Consider the following 22,114-nt stretch of genomic DNA (forward strand, 5'->3'; position numbering starts at 1 on the left):
AAGTCCATAAAGCCATTCAATTGTTTAGTCAGAAATGTTTCTCATACATCACTTTATTACCAATTAATTTATTTTTTTTCAAGCATTTGTATATGTAGTAGTTTACAATGGTGTCAGTGCTTTTTACGACCTTACAACACTAAACGGTGACCTTGCCTATCAATATTTACTGTAACTCCGATAGCTTTTAGAATATTTTTACGCCATAGACCCAGTCCAACCCCTTTCATGTCTTTCTGTCCACCAGTGCTCTTTCTCCACCCACTGCTGAGGTTACCTGGGTAGTTGGTGGGGCTATAAATGCTTTAAAACCCGCCGCTCTGTTCTGTTCCTCTCTGCTGGCAGTTAAAGGGTCACATAAGCTGTGTTTCCACAGAGAGGCTCCACAACAGTTAATGCTCATCATTCATTCTTCAACTCATCAAAGAGAGAGAGAGTATTAGCAACGGGAGAGCAGCTGAGAAGCTGCCGTTAAGGGATCAGCCATGCTTGGAAGCATCCACACAGATTTGGTGGTCACAGTGACTCTACTCTTTCTAACTCAGACATGGACTCAGTGCAGGTGGGTGTCAAGATAATTCAGCTTTTAACTATTAAATGTTAGCTTATGTGTTGTTTAAAATAGTATTTTACTGATTGTAATAATTGTATTAAGTGGAAGGTGAATGTTGTTGTTTTTTTATTTGTGTTAAAGGTTTTGTTTTTAAGTCAATCAGATATTTTGTGAATTTATGGCAAAAACAATTGAAAGGAATCTGTGATCTTTTTTTTTCCCATTTCAGGGCTGAAAATGACTTTTCATTAGTTACTTTACCAGATTGGATGCCAAATTCAGGTATGATGTTTTACAATTACTAAGATTGGTAGATACTCCATTTGTCACAACCACAAGGTTTTAACAACTAGACAGAGATAGTGTACATGCATACTCTACATAATACTATATTTGACCCTTTTCTTTTCTTTCATAGAATATGTTAAAAAGTGTTTCTACGACAGACACAACAATCTGATTTGTGACTGGAACCAACGAAGAACAGGTACAGGTTATTATTGCAAAATAGCACAGCAATGGATTTCATTGATTAAATCTAATAATGAAATTGAAAGCCAAATGTGTTTTGTAAAGGCATCAAGCCAGGTTACAGTTTTGTTCAGTTAGAGTTCACTTTGACACTATAGCCCCTTTCACACATGCACTACAAACCTAAAGTTATCTAGACATTACCCAGCAAAGCTGTATTTGAGAACGCCACTGATTAAATCACTTTGATCAGATATCAACCGCTCTTTACACTGTCATCTCCCTAGTACTAAATCCGTGTAATCTCCGATTAAGCCAAAAGTGTGATAATTCACTCAAGTTAGTGGGCGTGTTGATGAAGAAAACAAACATTCAAAGGTATAGAAGAAGGGTGAGTTACACGAAGACTGCAACAGAAATGTCTAACTGGAGAGACAACAAGATTTGGGAACTTTTGTAGGTAAGGGCTGATACCAAAATCACCAAACAAATTCAAGAAACGGCAAGATACTCGGTTGTTTATGTCCAAATTACGAACAGCTCCGTGACGCAGTGTAATCAACGTCATGTCAAGTCTGCTGCATGCTCTACCCAGTGCCACCCCTCGTATATCATCTGACACGGATAATCTCCTGTTAAGTGGTACAGTGAAAGGGAAACTCCGAAAAATGGCGGAACCTGATTCCTTGGACATACTGTAGTCCGGAGATCATATGTGAAAACGGCTTAAGAGATAACATGCCTGATTATGAACATTGGTTCACAGTTATGTTTTAATCTACAGGCAGGCTGTGACTGTGTTCATTCCTGATGCTGCGTATGACTTATTGATCTGAAGCAGGCTAATATTCTTTTATAGCCTGGTGTTCTCCCAGGGGCAATCAAAGTAGAGGGCCTGCTCTTCAGGTTCAAATATAGCACAAAACACTCTAAACTGCTATTTTGCATTTAATGATAATTGCACCGCAAGATACGTACTTTTTGTTTTATTACAATAACAAAGGTGGTTTGCTATTTCTGATGTGATTACAATTATGATACCACTTGAAAATGTGTTACAGCATTTATATTGTGGGATTTAAAAATAACAGAGTGGTCATTGTCATTGAATTTGTACTTAAGAGATGTTACATTGAAACTACATGTATTTAAGAAATAAGTTTGCTCACTTTTGATTATGTGGATGGAAACATATTACATTTTCTTGTTGTCCTTTTCACCTACAGACGATTTTGTAATGACTACTTTAGAAAGTGGTCCACTGGAGCTGGAGGGCAAGGCCTGTCTAGAGTTTTGGTACTTATCGCCGGTTGCAGCTAATGGGTCAGAACTTCGCATTCTGCTTAAAAGCAGCGTTGGTCTGATGAAAATCAGGACCTTACCTGCTCTCCCCAGGGATTTTTGGAGACAAGTGTTCATCCCCTTGAACGTCATTGAACCAGAGACTCAGGTAAAATGGCATATAACCACATACCAATAATTAAACTGTATTGGGGACTCAAAATATCATATTGTTTATATTTAAATAAATGATGTGCGTTTATATCAGGTTGTTGTCGAAGCAGTGTCCATGGAGGGAGGGCAGTTCATATTTAACCGGATAGGTGTAAGAAGAGGCTCATGTGGTAAATATTCTTTTATACTCTTACATTTACTATATTAAAGCCTACATTTGGTTCCTTCAATAAAAAGGTTACACTTTATAATAACCATCACTAATACATGGTAAATTGATAGTTATTTAAACTTAAGTTAATAGTTATGGAGTTATGGAGTATAAAATGATCATTAATAATGTTTAATAATTATTGATGTTATGATTTGTTATTTAACATTGTGTTGCACACAACATAACATTTGATATATTATATTAAAGTTGCAGTAGGTAAGACTTATAAAACTAACTTTCTGTCATATTTGGTGTAGAACTACATGAAGCAGGTAATTAAAAAAAGAATCTGGCTCCTCTGGCACCACCTACAGCCTGTAGTGCGATTTGCAAAAATCCACAGCTCCCTGTTCAAATGCACCAATCAGGGCCAGGGGGAGTGTCTAACTGCATGTCAATCACTGCTCATGCACATGCATTCATTCTCCCTTGTGGGGGGAGGGGCTTAGGAGACCATTTTGGGCTTTAGCAGAAAGGAGGGAGGGACTGAGAAGTTGTGTTGTGTTCAAATGTTTTGGCTAATTCCTGGATCTTCCCAATCCTACCTACAGCACCTTTAAGTATTTGGTAATGATTACCAAATGATTTGTAAATCTTTAAGAAATTGTTTGTAAACCGTCAATACATTATTTGGGTGGCTGTTACAAAGTTGCAACAGATGACTATAATAACTTGTTAATGATGATTATATTCTGTAAAGCATCTATAAATATGCCTTAGATAGAATTTATCAGTGCAAAAATAATCAATAATCATCCCTTTTATAGATCACCAACAAAATATGTAATGGGGCCGAGTTAATGTTGTTAGATGCTTTATAAACCACTTATTAATTATTCCCTAATTGTTATAATCATTAGTTGCAACTTTATAATAGCCATCCAAATAATGTAAATAGATGTTTTGCAAAAGAAGTATTAACCATTTACAGTATTACCTATCTATTTAATTTATACTAAATACAAATTACTTTACATTACACTAATTGTGACATACATTGTAACATTACTAATAATTAGTAAACATTATTAATCATCATGGTTTCTGAAAAGTAAAATAACTATTAACTAAAGTAACTATCAATTTACTAGAGCTACAAAGATTAATCAATTAATCAATTAGTTGTCAACTTTAGAATTATTCTGCAACTATTTTGATAATCGGTTTGAATCTTATTAAATGTGAATATTTTCTAGTTTCTTCACTCCTCTATGACAGTAATATCTTGGGGTTTGAAAAACACTGATCAACATTTTTCACCATTTCCTGACATTTTATAGACCAAACTAATCGATTCATCACAAAAAAAATTAATCAACTATGAAAATAACCGTTAGTTGCAGCCCTTCAATTTACCTTTTATTAATGATGGTTTCTTATAAAGTGTTACCAAAAAGAAAAATCATACTATATTCCGGTAAACATAGTGATAACAATGTGTATGCAATAAGCCATTACTGTCATGACACTTCTGTCAGATTGCTGTCAGTGAAACTCTAAAAGATCCTATTTCACAACACCCTCCTAAAGGTTAAAGACGTAAAACATTATGCAAGTTATGTGTCCGAAGTTCACAATTTTAGTAAGGCAGTAAGAATGTTTTTCATTCTTTTGATTAATGATGAAGTGTCACATACATGAATAATAAGTTGGATAACTAAGATAATTAAAAAATAGTCCATGTAGTACTATACATAATAATTAACCAATGTTCAGTTATTCCTGGCCAGATGGTGTTATGATTATAAAGTGATTGTTTACTCGGTCACATCCCCTACAGGACCCCAGTGTGAAATGAACACAGAGTTCTGGACAGATGAGTCCACCCGCTGCCTCTGTTCTGGTGGCCAGCTCGCCTGCTCTCCCTTTCAGTGCCCTAAGGGCCAAATCTGTGGTCCTCAAATAGGAAGCTCTAGTGGGATTTCCACTACTGGGACGTGCACTATACACCGTCACACAGAATGCAGGACTTTTGATGGGGTGCTGTTCCGCTTCATGGACCCTTGCACCTACATGCTGGCTAAGACCTGCTCACCCTCTGAGGCCCTGCCCATGTTCAGTGTGGAAGTGGTCAATAAGCAGAACGGGAACTCATCTCTGCCAACTGTTCAGAAGGTCACTGTGAACATGGGAAAGTTTAGGGTGTCCATGCTGAAAAAGCAAACGCATCGGGTTGTGGTGAGTCACCTTAAAGAGGATAGAAATTTAGGAAGGCACATATGCTGTTATCAATTGCTGATGTTTGTAGCATCTGCCAATATATGAACAAATCTCCCCAAAAGCTAAAATGTCATGCTGCCTTACATCGGGAGACCAGTTTCCTCTGATGTTTACAAATGTATTTCTGAGTCTAAACATCCAAATAAGACTTACTTAATGTTTTATAGCTTCTGTTTTAGAAATTAGAACAATGTGGTCAATAACTCATTTTATTCTAATACTTTATTTACAGTCTACTCAGTTAAGCTGTTAATCTGTGTGACGTCACACATTTGAGGACAACATGAGTATTTTTAATTTTCTAAAGTACTGTCTGTACAAATTCAGTTTTGTGGGACCTTGACATTATGCTGTAATGAGTGCTGAGCTAAGTAATGTCCTAAATGGAGCATATCTGCAGCTCATACTACTAATAAACTGATTTTATCATTAAGTGCAAAGTTTAGTGGCACAATGTCCTAGATTTATCTGCCTTATCAATTCCCAAAGAAATACCTCAAGAATGCCAAAAAAAATGTATGCAAACTCTCAGATACAGCCGGTAAGGAAGTCTAAAACTTATACCGTTCTTCAGGTTAATGGGGTCTGGAAGCAGCTTCCACTGAGCCTCAGAAGTGGCACTATCAACATGAAGAGCAACCCAGCTGCTGTTGAACTGGAAACCAGTTTTGGTCTTTCTGTCTCATATGACAATGCTGGTGCTGTCCATGTCACCCTGCCATCCATTTACTCTGATAAAGTCTGTGGCTTGTGTGGAAACTTCAACTACCTCAATGGAGATGACTTCATAAAGCCTGATGGAACAAATGCCCAAGATGCTACAGCCTTGGCTGAGAGCTGGCAGACTGGGGAAACCAACTCCTCCTGTGAAACCATTTTAGTACCTCATCAATGTGACCCACTGGAGGAGGCTGAGTATGCTAGTGAGCTGTACTGTGGAGGCCTCCTCTCTAGCACGGGGCCCTTTGCTGACTGCCTATCAGTTCTTGGGGCAGAGAGCTACTTCAGGGACTGTGTGGTCGACATGTGCTCTACTCATGGTGACCCAGCGGTGCTTTGTAAGACCTTACAGGTGTACGCTGACATCTGCCAGGAGGCTGGAGTCGGCATACCCATGTGGAGGAACTCTACATACTGCCGTATGTTGATTAATTGCTTTTTGTTTTCATTTCTCTACCCCGTAATTTAAATATGGGACATGGTTGCAAATATTGACTGTAATAATACAATTACAGTTAAGTTCATGCCCTCTCTTCTTTCCTCTCCCTCTCTTGCACCCCTCTCAGCCCTTCAGTGTGGTGAGAACAGCCACTATAACTCATGTACTGATGGCTGTCCCAAAGTGTGCTCCAGTCTGGATATAGTTGGCTCCTGTGGAAGCTGTGAGGAAAGATGCGAGTGTGACTCTGGCTTTCAACTCAGTGGGGGGAAGTGTGTCCCAGCAGAGGACTGTGGGTGCTGGCATAATGGCAAACACTATGAGGTAAGTGAGGCAGAGATGGGGACTCGAGTCTGAGACTCGGACACTTTTTGAGTGAAAGAGACGTTACATTTAGCATATATCGTCACAGGTCACAACCATCGCAAAGTGTTGTGCTAATGCTGGGAACACGCAAATTGTATCTTTATAGTTGTATCCATATGATGTGACAGACTTAGGTTAATATTTCACCAGGTCTGAGGGCTAGAGGGATGTGTTAAGTAGACCCCATAAAGTTATCCTACAACTGATTTTAATACTGTACTGTCTGGATGGTAGCTACAGGACATGATTTGAATTCATAAGATTTAACAATACAGTGTTAGGAACAGATCAGATGGCCAGAGACTTGAGGCTTGACCTGGACTCGTGGCAAAAGACTTGAGACTTGACTTGAACTTGCCCCTCAAAGACTTGAGACTTGACTTGGACTCGAGCTGAAAGACTTGAGACTCGACTTGGACTTCCAAAAAATTACTTGTGAACATCTCTGAAGTCAGGTACATGTAGATGAACAGGGAACAATTTTATATTCACCTTTTCACTTCCACAGTGCTGGAATGTATTGACACAACTCCCTTTTGCCTGCAGAAAGGAGCAACATTTTCAAAGGGAGAGTGTGAGCAGCAGTGTCAGTGCATGGGTAACAATGGCCTGGAGTGCACCACAATGCAATGCACAGTCAATGAGGTTTGTAAGGTCAAGGATGGGGTCAAAGGCTGCTTCCCTTTCAAACCCGCCACCTGCAGCGTGTATGGTGATCCACACTATATCACCTTTGACGGGATGGCATATGACTTTCAAGGTGGCTGCAGTTACACGCTGACTACCACGTGCGGAGGAAAAAGCTCAGTCCAGTTCTCTGTGATTGGACACAACATGCATCCTCCTCTTCAGAACTTCACCAGATCCAAGCTGGAAGCTGTAACGCTTCAGGTCGACGATCTATACCTCACCCTGAATCAGAGCGGAGAGGTCTATGTAAGCATGAAAACTCTTTGCCAAACAAACTCTTTTATAGCATGTACATGTAAAAGAGGCTGTTGCGCAAATGTGTTTCAGTCTCTGCAAATGTGTCTCGTGACCTACAAGTGGCCCATTTACTGGATTTGGAGTGTCATTGTCCTGTGTTATCTACTGTAATTTATTAATGACTGTGGTTAATGACTTTAGTACCAGCACACCCATGTTTATGGGATCAGTTATTACTCTATGTCAGGTTATTGGAGGAAGTACTGCATTTCTCATCTGAGGCTTACAAGAAAACAAAAACTAATAGCTGACCCAGTTCACTTTGCAGTGAAAAGCTAGTTGGTAGCTAATTGGTTGCACTAAAAAGACATAAGTGCTATGTTTTATGTAAGACATTCTACATAAACTAAAAATAATGGATTGTCCTCTGTTTAGGTGAATAACAGCCTTGTCTCACTGCCCTATTCCACCAATGGTAAATACGGCTCAGTATGGGTCTACCTGAAGAAAAATTATATTATCTTGGAAACAACATTTGGCCTCAGAATGATGATAGATGGGCAGAACAGACTCTTCCTGAAGGTGGATGAGCTCTACAAGTATGAACTGTGTGGACTCTGTGGCACATACTCTGAACGGCAGGACGATGACTTCATAGCACCAGGAGGCCAAAACGCTACTGGGCCATTTGAGTTTGGTAATAGCTGGAAGATTCCAGGCAATAATGAGTAAGCCATTTTTCTATAAAAAGGTATCTGCACAAAATGTTAGTACAACGTAAACAAATGTTATAACATTGTAATGCATCCAAAAGGAAGAAAAAAAAAAACATTTTAACTGCAGGTGAAAAGAAAAGTTATTTTTTGCCACTTTTTTGTATTTTTAAGTATTAATACATACATTTAATACACAACCATTAATACATCTTATTAACCTAACCTTATTTTGATTTAACACAATAAAGCCTAATGTCTAGAACGTTATTCACTTGTCTAAACTTTGTCCTCCAGGTGTATTTCCCATCCAAATAATCCCAGACGTTGTGATTATGATGAGGAGAATGTGGCCTACAAAGAGTGTGAGACCCTACTAGGGGACGTCTTCAAGCCCTGCCATGAACCCATTCACCCAAGCATCTACCTCAATAGTTGTGTGTATGACTACTGTGCCACCAATGGTGACCAACACACCCTATGTGAATCTCTCGAGTCCTATGTAGCAGCATGCCAGGTTAAAGGAGTGGAGCTGCCCCAATGGCAGACAGACACAGCCTGTGGTGAGTGTGTGATGATGGTAGTGTGAATACTCTGTGAGTATGTGTAATGATATCTGGTTGTGACTAAATATAAAGACTTTTTTAACAATAAACTGTGGCGATCTATTAGCACTAAATATATGATAAAGATATTCTGTTACATGTCTTGTATTTCTTAAGCCTGTTTTATGGTTCTGCGGAGGCTCCACGCAGAGCTTTCGCCGTAGCCTACGTAAGTGGCCTGATGTTTATACTTGTGCGCTGGTGTGTGCGTCGAGCCGGCATGTGTGTGTGGGGAGTGGGTGATAGAGCAAGGGAGAAGTGAGAGAGTGACGGCGATTAGCTTCGGAGCGAGTACTGACTCTAGAGTCATAGTGAGAGAAACAAAGTGTCTCCCCTGTGTTTTATGACCACGGTGGGAAATCTTCAGCAGGAAAAGTTAACCCTCTCCTTGATTTCATGTTGTTTATGGAGAAGGAGAACCAGGAAATGAGTCGGGGGAAATGCAATGCTACCAAGCCACGGCCGAGTGACGTGCGTTTCTGCGACTTGTAGTTACATTTTCCGAAAGGTGCACGTCAGGCTACGGCGTAGGATCCAACGTAAACGCAGGGGGGTCTGCTGGGGTACGCCGTCGATTCGACGCAGAAGCATAAAACAGCCTTTACTTATTAATTATTTTTCCCATTAATATCTTCAAAACACTCTGCTTCTGCTTTTTTATTGTGTTTTGATTATGGCACAGGGCTGGCCCATTGCATGAGCAAACTAGTCAACTGCCTAGAGCCCTGCCTGACTCAGTCCTTTTTTCTTTGTTTCTTTGTTTTGTCATTGATATAAGCAAAGTTGGAAAAAGTAGGTGGTTAAGATTGTGGAGGGGCTTGCTTAATGCAAAATATTTCCTAGGGCGCCAAAAAGGCTAAGGTAGTAAACTAATTTCCTTTTTTTGTTTTTGTTTGTTTGTTTGTTTGGCTTTTTGTTTTGTCGTTGTCCCCATTTCAGCTGACCCCACAACCACTGCAACTGCATCTCCAACTCCTACCTCTCCAACACCAGATCAGACTCGTAAGAGCATTTAGGGTTGGGAAGGTTTATTTGTCACTGGTTTGGATAATCAGTGGCATAATATCCAATTTATAATTAGTATTTTAAAAACCATTTCAACGAAACCAAATAACATTTTACTATGCTTGCTTTTAAAAGCTGTACAGAAGTTTAATGTATAAATGTATTGAATACATTTGAATGACCCTGGTGAAATTATCAACATCTGGATGAAATAATACTTTTTGTGGATATATTTTTTTTAAATTATATTATCCGTACTGTAATATTCCTACACATACTGTAATTAGCCAACACGGTCTCGTGGCAGTTCGTGTAACTGTCACGTTATTTTTAATCTATTGATTCATGTACAACAACACGTTTATCTCGTTTTTTTTGTGGTGGCCAGCACAAAATGGTAACCATCTATTCAGAGGTTGGGTTTTGGAAAAAAACAACAGGGAAAGGACGCCTCACACGCTGGGAGGCGGCCGCGGGGGACGCGCGACAATAACGGGACGGTTGTGATTAGGAAAACAACGGGGAAACAAAACGCCACATGCGGGACGCGATCCCCGGTCTCCCGGGTGAAAGTCCTGTATTGTTTGACCCATCCACCACCCCGACCAATCTCCCTACGCGGATTTTCGGCTTTTCATACTACTCCCTACCGTATTCGTGCTGTGATCACGAAATATGCTTCCCATTGAAATACATTACTTTACATTTTCGTACACGAATCAATAGATTAAATAACGTGACCATTTCACGAACTGCCGTGAGACTGGGTTGAATTAGCTCATAACACTTATCATTTGCATTGTGTTTATATGGTTTTTCATAGTCTGTCCCATAAACTGTGACTTCGAAAAAAATCTGTGTGGGTGGGAACAGCTCATACAGGACAGTTTTGATTGGACACGACATTCAGGACCCACCCCATCAAGCCTAACTGGCCCAAACCAAGATCACACCACTGGAGGTAAAAACCCATAATTGGACCAACCTATCACCATCTATCTATCTATCTATCTATCTATCTATCTATCTATCATCTATTGTGTTGCTGCATTGGTAATTCATTATTCATGCTTATTGTGCTACTTTTAACGTTTCTCTAGCTGGTTTCTACATGTATATTGAGGGAACTAGTGTAACCCATGGAGATTCAGCTCGTCTGTGGAGCTCAACATGCCATTATAATGGCCCACTTTGCCTGCACTTCTGGTACCATATGTATGGTTCAGCCACAGCCATGGCCCTTAATATCTACCTGACCAAAGACAATAAATCTGTCAAGCTCTGGTCCATGATGAACAACCAAGGACCGGCATGGCATCTAGGAAATGCTGACATCAGAGTGTCTGGTCCATTCCAAGTAAGTCACCATGTACATACAATACATGGGCCTAAAAGATGATATTATTCTATATAGTGAAACATATTTTGCAATTACCTCTTTCAGATCATAGTGGAGGGAATTCGAGGCTCAGATGCTCGATCAGATGTGGCCATTGATGACATTTCCATCAACTTTGGCTCATGTTTAGGTGACTAACTAAAGGAGAACAAAATATTCTAAATTTGATTGAAAAATATATGTAATCTAATGGTGAAAATAAATTAATATCTCAAATTATGACCATATCAGATATCTCATGGTTTAAATAAAATCACTTCCTTCAGGTAGCTTCCCTGGCCTGGTTATTGGAACTGAACTTCCTTTCACAACTGCGGAGGTCTTCCCCTCACACCCAGGTAAGTGCAGAGGAAGCTATATTTTATGGCTCGATTGCTTCTGCATCAGAAAGCTGAAGTGTGGTTACAAATTAACATTTATGTATAGTGAATATGCAGTTTCGAATGGTACCTGAAGTTACAGATTGTCTAAATTTTATTTTTTGCAATTTCATTTTTTAGTCTGCAATATAGACTGTAGCTTCAACAGCAACCTTTGTAGCTGGAATCAGATGATCACAGATGCTTTTGACTGGACATGGCAAAGTGGTTCCACCTCAACCCTGATGACTGGGCCCTCTGCTGACCACACTGGGGGTAAAATACTATGTCTCTATGTAATATTATGAATTGTGACAGAAACAGTAATATACAACTGTATTGGGTAAACCCAGCCCGATCTGCCAGCGATTTGATTTCGCCCAGCAGCTCAGGCTGGAAACCTGCTGGTACATTTTTCTATCCATCTTCCGTTACAAATCTGCAGGGACCAATCACAAACTGGCTTATCCACCTGGCGCGCTATTGGAGGGTTTAACATGGCCGGCTTTGGCTCTGCAAAGTACATCACCCAGATCGTTGGTCTGATTGGATGAAGGACTATCCAATTGCGTACAGAGTCATTTGAACTATGCTTGTGCAGTAGAAAATACAGACTCCCCAGACTAAGGCTCAATCTTAAAAGATTGCGCTTGGTCTGCACACTCTTTGCCAGTTTGACATCTGCCACAATCACACTTCCAACTATGAAAAAAAAACTCATTGTTGATTGTTAAAGTAGTACTTCCTTGTCTAACCAGAATAGATTGTCTGATTAAGAGTTCCTGATGTATAGTATTTCATCACGAAAATATATCTTTCCTTTAGCATCCTGAGGCAGTGCCAGTAGAGCTGCTGCTTATGAATAAAGACATGTCTTGAACTTGTCTGAAAAGTTTTATTAGTATACAATATTTAAGAAAATGTTATATTGTGTGCTTCAACTTACCTAACTTTTATGTCCTTAACCAGATGGCCACTATCTTTACATCGAAGCCAACAGTGCGTCACATGGAGACACGGCTCGTCTCATCAGCTCTGAGTGTTCTGAATCTGGTCCACAGTGTCTGCAGTTCTGGTACCATATGTATGGCTCAGCAGATACAATGGGCCTCCATGTCTACTTGTTTCAGGATAGAAAGGCTGACGCTGTTTGGTGGAAGCGAAATGACCAAGGAAATATGTGGCACCTGGCTCAAGTGGACATCACAACAACTGGAGCTTTCCAGGTGAGATGTTTATTCTCCTAACCTATCTAATGTTAGAAACTTGCAGAGCAAAACACTCATAACATATTACCTGCCATAATAAATGAGGGCAACTGGACTTAATGAATGTGCATGCTATAACAGGATTACTATGCTTAACCGGGGCACTTAATTTTAGATCATATTTGAGGGACGAAGAGGTTCCAACGATCAGTCTGATGTTGCCATAGATGATGTATCACTTCATCGTGGGCACTGCACAGGTAATTCTGTCCTCCTACTGACATTGACATGACAATTTAATTCACACACACCATAACTGAAACTGAGACTAACTTTAATGTGAAATGTATTTACAGACCAAACTAGACCAACAACCCCTGCTCCCACAACCTTCAATCCAGTTGCAACAGCAGATCCAGAGCTTCCTCCAGCGAACAGCTCAACTACTACACAACCACAGACATCTACTTCATCAAAACCCCAGCCACCATCAACAACTATTTTTACAACGGCCGCCACAACAACAGCAGCAGCCCCAACTGATTGTGATACACAAGCCCCTACAAAGCCAGCAACAACCGTAACCCCAACAACTTCAAATCCTGATGTCCCAACAACAAGACCACAGCTACCAATAACATCAACACCAGTAACAACTACCACAACTGGACCCCAAACTACAGCTAGACCCCACCCACCCACAACAGAGCACCCAGGAGTTGAAACTTCAGAGCAACCAGAACCTGAAATTACAGAAAAACCTCAAACAACAGCAAGACCAGAGCAACCAGCTACATCAACTAATGAACCCCAAACCACAGCTAGACCCCAACCCCAAACAACAGAAGGTCATGAACCTACAGCTGGATCACAAGCACCAACAGCTACACCAGAATCTCTAACTGACAGTCAACCACAGCCACAAACAACAGCTAGACCACAACCTCCAACCACCGTTATACCCCAACCCACAACAGCCATACCACAGCCTGCAACAACATGGGGACCACAACCCACAACAACAGATGGACCACTACCTACAACAACCAATAAACCACATTTGACAACAGGTAGACCTCAGCCTACAACTACAGGTACACCACAATCTACAACAACAGTTAAAAGTTTGCATTTCACTATATAAAAAATAAACTTGGACTGGGTTTCCCATAATGAATACTTTACACCTCACGTTAGGCATCAGTGGCAAAACTCACCTGTAAGATAAGATCGGTTTATGACTAACTCTTTTTCTACCACTCTTGTCTTTCCAGCACACCCTTGCCCAGAGAACAGTCATTACACTACTTGTATCCCTGCCTGCAGTCCAACCTGTACATACTTGAATGGTCCACCCCGCTGCAGTGACGATAATGGTTGTGTGCAGGGGTGTGTATGTAATGAAGGCTTTGTGCGGAAATTGAGGGTTTGTGTGCCTATCCAACGATGTGGATGTATGGACAGGAACGGCACTAAACATAATGTGAGTGACAAAAAAACTCTTCATCAATGGCACAAGTCATATACAGTGTGAAATACTTTGGTCTACTTTCTGAAAGACCACAGAGGGTCTCATTTATAAACTGTGCGTAGGATTCTTACTAAAAGTGTACGTACTCCAAAAAGAATTCAGATTTATAAAACCGTGCGTACGCACATGTGTAAGCAATGTTCCCTTTGTAAATCACAGATATATTTATTTAATAGTTATTTACACAGTGATCTGCAGTTATCTAAGGCCGTCAGTCAGGCAATCTCTTCCTCCTGCGCTCCCGTAGTGGACAATGTGATAGTGAGACAGCGCCGATTAAATATTAAGAATAAATTTTGATGGGTGCCCGGATAGCTCAGTTGGTAGAGCAAGCACCCATATATAAGGGGTTTACTCTTCAACGCAGTGGGCCAGGGTTCGACTCCAACCTGTGGCCCTTTGCTGCATGTCATCCCACCTCTCTCTCCCCTTTTAATGTCTTCAGCTGTTCTGTCAAATACAGGCCTAAAAATGCCCAGAAAATAAATGTTGATCTAAGATTTGAGTTGGATTTTTTTAAGGTGTTTATGGAACAATTATCACTCAGTACAAGCGCAAACAGCACTGCTGGATTTAATCTTCATGATTATGTGGATGATTGGGATGGAGTGAAATTACGTGCGTGAGGCATCAATACTTGAAAATATTAGAGTAATCATTCTATCCACATTTACTTTCTGCAGTGTGACTTCAGTTCACCATCTCACCATTTGCCTCGGCAATTCCCATTGTCTCCAAAATGTGCGTACACATGGGTCCGCACATTCTCCCGTCAAGTTTGTAGTTCACATAGTTTTATAAATCACAACCTTTGCGTGGAAAGTGGTATACGCACATTTTGGGCCCCGTTTTGTGCATACGCCACCTTTATAAATGAAACCCCAGAGCATTATTGCAAAAATGGTGCATGTGGACATCGATGTCCTAGCAGTATGATGACTCCCTATTTTTTTTTGTCAGTTTAATGAAGTGTGGTACACCAATCACTGCAGTCAGAAATGTAAATGCGACAAAGCCAATGGCCTGGGGAAGATTAAATGCCAGGACAAAGATGAGTGTGATGGAAATGCTGTCTGCCTTCAAAATCCAGAGGGAGATTATAACTGCCAGTCTACAGGTGCTGTAAATGTCAACATTTAAATCTGTGATGCATCTAAACCTTGTTAGATCTTGTTCACTCATTTATAAATTGCTCTACACTTGTTGCTCCACAGGCTTCAGTGAGTGCACAATCAATGGAGACCCTGAGTACCGAACCTTTGATAAAATGAAGCATGGCTTTAAGGGTGAGTGGTCTTATGTGCTGGTCCGGACCAACAACTTGCCAAATAACTATCCACGTGTTTACATCGAGGGCATCAATACCATAAATGATGGCGAAGATAGTAATTATCATGGTGACAGTAGCAGTGAAGAAGACCACAGTCGCAGAGTCAGGGATGAAGATGATGATGATGATGATGAAGACTATAATGAAGAAGATGAAGATGACAACAAACATGATGACGACATTGAAGAGCAGGAGGAATATCCCAGATTACAAGTGTTTAAGAAACCCCACAGATTACAAGAGTTTAAAATCATAGTGTATGATCACACTGTGGAGTTCAAGAAGAACCGGAGGCTGATCGTGAGTATCAAGGGCACACACAACAATCTCATTTTCATGTGGCTCCTTTTCAGCAGACACAGTATTTTGTTCATGGGATAATGTCATCATATTTTGCCCACCCACAGACATTCGGGAAAGCTCTGAGGGAAATGACCAGTGTTCCTTTATATTTTCTCTGTGAGGTGTTACCACAGCAGTGAGGCAAATGATCTGTGTCAAATTATTTTCCTATTGGCACTTCACACGTGTGTATGAGCGCGGAAGCAAGAGAAAGAGAAAGAAAATATATTTTAAAAAACCAGTCAGACATTATTATGTGTGTATCCTCTAAGATCCTCTAAGCAGTCTAAGCCATGTCATTTTAAGAAGGCCTGCACACAGTATATTGTATGTAATATCGAAAGAACACTGGTACCAAAGCTTAGGCATATATTAAAGCAGTAACACATTTTGAAATTGCTTATCTTTTCTAAATGTTTCATACAATTACGAATTATTTTTTCAAAGAAGGCAAAATCTATAATACAAAACTGACCAATGTCACAGTTACTTGTAAAAAAGTGAAAATGTTTTAAATACCACACGAACACACAGCATTTTAAATAAAATAGTCAAGCTAGACTGAGAGTCTACAGCCATGCTTGTGGCCTTGTGAGGTTGTACTTACAGTGGACCTTTGAGCTAAATGCTAACGTCAGCATGCTAACATGCTCACAACAATATTGCCCACATGCTGATAAAGAGAAGGTATAATGTTAACCATGTTCCCCATCTTATCATGCAAATGAACACTCTACACAAAGAACAGCTGATGCTGATTAAAAGGCCATTAGTTTTGCAGGTATTTGGTCAGAATCGACCGATTACATTGTTACCACCAAGCTGTTATAATTCATCCTGGCAGATATATAAATGTCTCTACCAGATATAATGGCAATTAATCTCATAGCTGTGGAGACATTTAACAAAAAGAAAAGAAACGCAACCTCATGGAGGCGCTAGAGGAAAAGTCAGGGGATCACCAAAGTCAGTAACATTCATCTTGTGTGGACCATGAATGTCTGTAGCAAATTTCATGTCAATCCATCCAATAGTTGTCGACATACTTCAGTCTGAACAGCCATCCCTAGAGTGCACGTGGTAGCATGGCTAAAAATGCATCTTTTGTGAATTCCTGCACACAACATACATAATCATAGAAGAATGAATACTAGATTAACACATCCTCCTCTTGGTCTCCCTCCAGGTGGATGGAAGGAGAACTAATACTCCTGCCTCACCGACTGCTGGTCTAAACATCTGGGAGCATTCCTCTCGCATCTACCTGAAGACCGACTTTGGCCTCTCAGTGGAGTTTGATGGACACAGCAGAGCAGGTAACTAATCCTCACCTCATTAAACAAGTCTTTTATCACAATGTATCATACCAGCCCATGTGAATAATTAAGTTAATTTGTCTGGGGGAGAGTTATACGCTGAATTAAGTAACATTGTATTGTTGGTGTTGTTTCTGCAGGGATCATTCTACCACGCATATATAAAAGGAAGGTGGGGGGTCTGTGTGGGAACTTTGATGGTTACAGACACAATGACCGGATGAAACCAGATGGTACCAGGGCCCGGAGTGTTCAAGAGTTTGGAGAGAGCTGGAGAGTGTGAATATCAGATGAATGTAAAGATGAGACATGGCACTTAAAAATAACCTGTTTTTGACCACTAGTAGAAACATCACTGTGGCAGTTTACAAGAAAACTCCACACTGATGATATATATATCACCTATAAAATAAGAAGAGACAAATATAATGCTGATTTCATTTTTTTCCTTAGACAAGGTATCCTCTCCTAAACCTAAGCTACCAAACATGACTTGGCATAAACATAATCAGTGGCAAATAAAGCTTTCTGGCAGTTTCATGAATCTGCTACTATTTTTAAGAAATCTCTAACATCGTAACTTTCTCAAAAAATATTTGTACTATATATATATATATCAGACTTTACCGTTTGTGTCATTGCCAACAGCATACTTTTTATTCTAAGGCGATATTATTACAGATGTGCATATACTGTATGAAACATTATGATTATGCAGGACTACAAATGGATTATTCATCACTGTCGATACTGTTGGAAATAAATAAATGATTATACAAAATGCACTTGTCATAATGTGTATTCGAAAGCCAGTGCGTTAGTAGGTTTTCTATTGAATCTTCAGTTCATTGTTCTAATAAACATGCACTGTGGTTACACTTGTGTCGCCATCAGTCTAATCATTCCAGTCTCAAGTGTAGGTAACTGCATTCTTGACATATCTAACAGTCTGGCTATGTTCCAATTATTACACAAAGAAAAGTGTTACAGAACTTCTGTAACATGATATTATTCTGTAAGACAAGGAAATTGTTTTTTTTTCCTGGCAGACAATAGTATTATTTTCATCAGGAGTGTGCCTGTATAAAAAAAACCTTTGCAACACTCAGCAGCCACACAGAGTCATGGATCGGTTTACATTGTACTTCTCTCTCCTGCTGGCGTTCCTACTTTATGATGGTGAGTGAAACATTATCACATGTAATATCAAATAGTTTAATAAAGTAAAGTCACAGCATACTTATCTCATTATACAAAAATGTGTTTAACTTAGGATACACAGTTACAATGAAGTTGATGAACAATTACTTTACTAGCTAGCTTAATTTGATAGATTTTTTACCGGATTGTAAAAAGCTAATTTATTTCTGACGATTAAAAGTTTTCCATACTACATGACTCAGCTGATTAGATTATTCCAAAATATAATGGTAAATTATATCATTGTCTCACAAGTGCAAGAGGGCGCCATAAAAAATATGCTCCTGCTGGACCAGGTCATTCGCCATTGGGTTCTTGCTTTTATATTTAGCCGATTGACTTGGTTGTCGTAAGCATTTAAAGTCGTAGAACAGCAGCCACCCGTTCTCATATTACATGTTAGTAAGAGGTCATTTATCATTGCTTATTGTACTGACCACAGTGTGAAAATTACCCGTATAAATAGGCACTACGAATGACAAATTACTAATTCAGTTCTTATGTTTTACGTAAAGGTTTGGTAAGGTCTTGATGACAGTAAGTGACACCTTTAGTAGGTACACTTCTATTTATCCAGTGACAAACCAAAGGTGCAGTCAGCGATTCTAATCCAATACATGTTTTGTCAAATTCAGCAAATACAGTATTTCCTCATGGACTGCCAGCTGACTGTTCTGTGTGTGCGCTAAAAGAAAATCCGGTGTTCATACACACCCCTGGCTCTGTAAATGGGAAACAAAAAAAGTGGTTTGCACAAGGTTACACAACAGAGCAACAGCTGTGTTCATGCACAGGACAAGGGAAAAGCCATGGATGTGATATAAAAAGAAAGGCATTGGGAGCGTGATGGATGGTAAAAAAGGAGCACTGATGTATTGGCTGTATTTATTTGGGTCCTCACCTTTAAAGAAAAAACCTAAAATAATGTGGAAAAAATGGCAAAAAATGACCAAAAAGTCATTTGCCAGACATTTAGCCTATGCAATGTTGTCTAGACAAAGGAGGAATTCCTTAATTAGACCGTTCTCTACCCATTGCAGGGTAAATTAAAATGAATCTAGGTGTAGGTGCATTGGGTTCTTGCTTTTATTTTTAGCCGATTGACTTGGTTCATAAGTCGTAAGCATTTAAAGTCGTAGAACAGCAGCCACCTGTTCTCATATTACATGTTAGTAAGAGGTCATTTATCATTGCTTATTGTGCTAGTTATTACACAGTGTGAACATTACCCCTATAAATAGTCACTAAGAATAATAAATTACTAATTCAGTTATCTAAATTAAGAAAAGAGGCTTAACGAGGTCAGGGTTTTTCCTGCATAGAGAAAGCATCAGACCGTTCTCTACCTGTTGCAGGGTAAATGAAAATTAATCTGGGTGTCTGAAAACCATCTTACAGGGAAGATTAACAACACCAATGATCAATTTTGCTGTACGACTTTACTGTGAAATCCAAGTCAGACTCCTTCTCTTTCCTCTCGAGCAAATGCAGAACTTAAATGTTTGTTTTTCCTGCATTCAAATGAAATAAAATGTCATTGTCCCTTTTCATTTTCTAGCTCAACCAGCAGCTCAAACAGGTAATACCCACAACACCACCTCATACACTGTGCTTCCTGCTCCCATTCCTCCAGTGCAACAGATTCTTCCACCATCTCAAACCCACAATGCACATAATATTCCAGTTACTGCCCTTATTCAGAAAATGACGATATTCCGCAAAGCTGTTGGATACATGGATAATGAAAGTGAATATTCCACTAATATTTCCATTTACATGTAGCCGTGCAAAATACGTTTTTTTTCAAAGTTTTCAAGCGGTGGCGGACTTGTTGGACCATGCAAACACAGAGTCCCTCTTTCATTTCTTCAACCAGCTTCTTGAAAAGGTTGGCGTAGCGATGTGTGCGCATATCCAAAAACCTGTTGATATCAAAGTCTTTGTTATGTTTAAAATAGGCTGTGTTTCTCCTTATTATCGGGTCTGCAGAAGAGCTGGGCAATATATCGATATTATATCGATATCGTGATATGAGACTAGATATCGTCTTAGATTTTGGATATTGTAATATCGTAATATGGCATAAGTGTTGTCTTTTCCTGGTTTTAAAGGCTGCATTACAGTAAAGTTATGTAATTTTCTGAACTTACCAGACTGTTGTAACTGTTCTATTATTTGCCTTTACCCACTTAGTCATCCACATTACTGATGATTATTTATCAAAAATCTTATTGTGTAAATATTTTGTGAAAGCACCAATAGTCAACACTACAATATAGTTGCGGTATCGATATCAAGATATTTGGTCAAAAATATCGTGATATTTGATTTTCTCCATATCACCCAGCCCTAGTCTGCAGCCTTGCAAACTGTGCAACTGTTGCATTGTCCATCATCTCTGTGAGCCATATCTTCAGTGTTGGTCCCTCTTTCTTTTTCCAGAATAAGAGGATACACTTCTTTGCATTGAGAATTCCATATGCCAAGAAGCGCTGTTGCGCCAGTGTCAGTCTGGATCTGGGACAATTTGAATATTTAACACCTTGGACATGAAACTAAAGATATCACTCCAGTAACCTTGTATTTTGCAACAGAGAACATAACTATGAAGTAAATCACCCACATGAGTGTCACATTTTTCATACAGAGGAGAGAGCTCAGGGAAGATCCCATGAAGTCTTTCTTTGGAATAATGTAGCCTATGTAGGATTTTAAACTGTATTAGACAATGACGTGCATTTATGGAGCACTTGTGGATATATGCTAAACTCTCGTCCCATAGGTCATTTTGCATGTTCGTACCCAACTCCTTTTTCCAATCCGCTTTAACAGTAGCAGTAGTTGGGCGGCTTTTCTCTTGCAATTTATCATATAAACAGGATATATTGTGATCTGACCTCCCTAACTCACCTAGGCAATCATCCAGCTTGTCTGGCCCTACGTTCTCAAACTGAGGAAGATGTGTTCTTACATAATTTCTTACTTGAAAGAATCAGAATAAATGGTGTTTGGGTAAACCATATTTTTGTTGTAGCTGATGAAAAGATGCAAATGATCGTTCTATACATATAAATCCCCTACGTTACGAACACCGAGCTCTTTCCACATATCAAAGGCCGTGTCTAGACAAGAAGGAGGGAAGGAAGGGTTTGCTGCTATTGGCAACCAGAGAGAGATCGCTCTGAGTTTTAAGTTCTTTGATATCTGTTTCCAAGTCCTTATTGTGTCATGTATTACCGGGTTGTGCTTGTAACATGTTTTGTTAAGAGGAATCAGAGATAAAATTACAGCACCGATTGAGTATGGCAGACAGTCCTCTCGCTCAATCTCCAGTCCATTCGACAACAAAGCAGTATCATCTAACACTGATGCAATGGAACGGATAGATGTAGCCCAATAATAATTTATAAAATTTGGAAGTGCAAGTCCTCCATGTGATCTGGACTTACACAAATGTTCTTTTTTTAAATTCTATGGGATTTATAATTCCAGACAAAGGGAAGAACTATTGAGTCTAACTTTTTAAAGTATGACTTTGAGAGAAATATTGGTATGTTTTGGAGGAGGTAAAGTAGTTGTGGGAGAAAAAACATCTTAATTGTATTCACCCTGCCCACTAGGGATAATGGAAGAGTCCTCCACAACTGAATTCTATTTTTGAGTTTGTCTAAAAGGGGAAGAAAATTTTCTTTGAATATAGAGCTTAATTTTTTAGTAATGACGATTCCCAGATAGGTGAAT

At 39.5% G+C, this 22,114-nt stretch overlaps 1 protein-coding gene across 3 annotated transcripts; it reads left to right on the top strand.

Annotated features, from left to right (window-relative positions):
• Positions 1-311: 311 nt before the first annotated feature.
• LOC116037329 (zonadhesin-like) lies at positions 312-18,052 on the top strand. Of its 3 annotated transcripts, XM_031281195.2 has the most exons (26): positions 312-562; positions 783-835; positions 972-1,040; positions 2,251-2,474; positions 2,574-2,649; positions 4,474-4,871; positions 5,488-6,052; positions 6,200-6,396; positions 6,985-7,374; positions 7,801-8,093; positions 8,376-8,641; positions 9,623-9,685; positions 10,512-10,649; positions 10,789-11,045; positions 11,133-11,217; positions 11,354-11,425; positions 11,588-11,722; positions 12,416-12,672; positions 12,830-12,914; positions 13,011-13,601; positions 13,671-13,724; positions 13,929-14,137; positions 15,146-15,302; positions 15,400-15,815; positions 17,044-17,173; positions 17,314-18,052. In XM_031281195.2, the coding sequence occupies exons 1-26, from the start codon at positions 486-488 to the stop codon at positions 17,454-17,456; spliced, it is 5,400 nt and encodes a 1,799-aa protein (XP_031137055.1). In that variant the 5' UTR covers positions 312-485; the 3' UTR covers positions 17,457-18,052. The 3 variants fall into 3 exon arrangements, with proteins under 3 accessions (XP_031137055.1, XP_035861191.1, XP_035861193.1); XM_036005298.1 differs by having other exon boundaries at positions 13,011-13,724; XM_036005300.1 differs by lacking the exon at positions 9,623-9,685 and having other exon boundaries at positions 13,011-13,724.
• The last annotated feature ends 4,062 nt before the right edge of the window (positions 18,053-22,114 follow it).

The sequence above is a fragment of the Sander lucioperca genome, chromosome 9 (genome assembly GCF_008315115.2).
Source record: "Sander lucioperca isolate FBNREF2018 chromosome 9, SLUC_FBN_1.2, whole genome shotgun sequence".
Classification (NCBI taxonomy): Eukaryota; Metazoa; Chordata; class Actinopteri; order Perciformes; family Percidae; genus Sander; species Sander lucioperca.

Coding starts and splice junctions, on each gene's coding strand:
- LOC116037329 (XM_036005298.1), top strand. CDS start 486: ATGCTTGGAAGCATCCACACAGATTTGGTGGTCACAGTGACTCTACTC. Junction 11,218..11,353: donor CAACTTTGGCTCATGTTTAG/GTGACTAACTAA, acceptor CACTTCCTTCAG/GTAGCTTCCCTGGCCTGGTT. Junction 12,673..12,829: donor CAACAACTGGAGCTTTCCAG/GTGAGATGTTTA, acceptor ACTTAATTTTAG/ATCATATTTGAGGGACGAAG.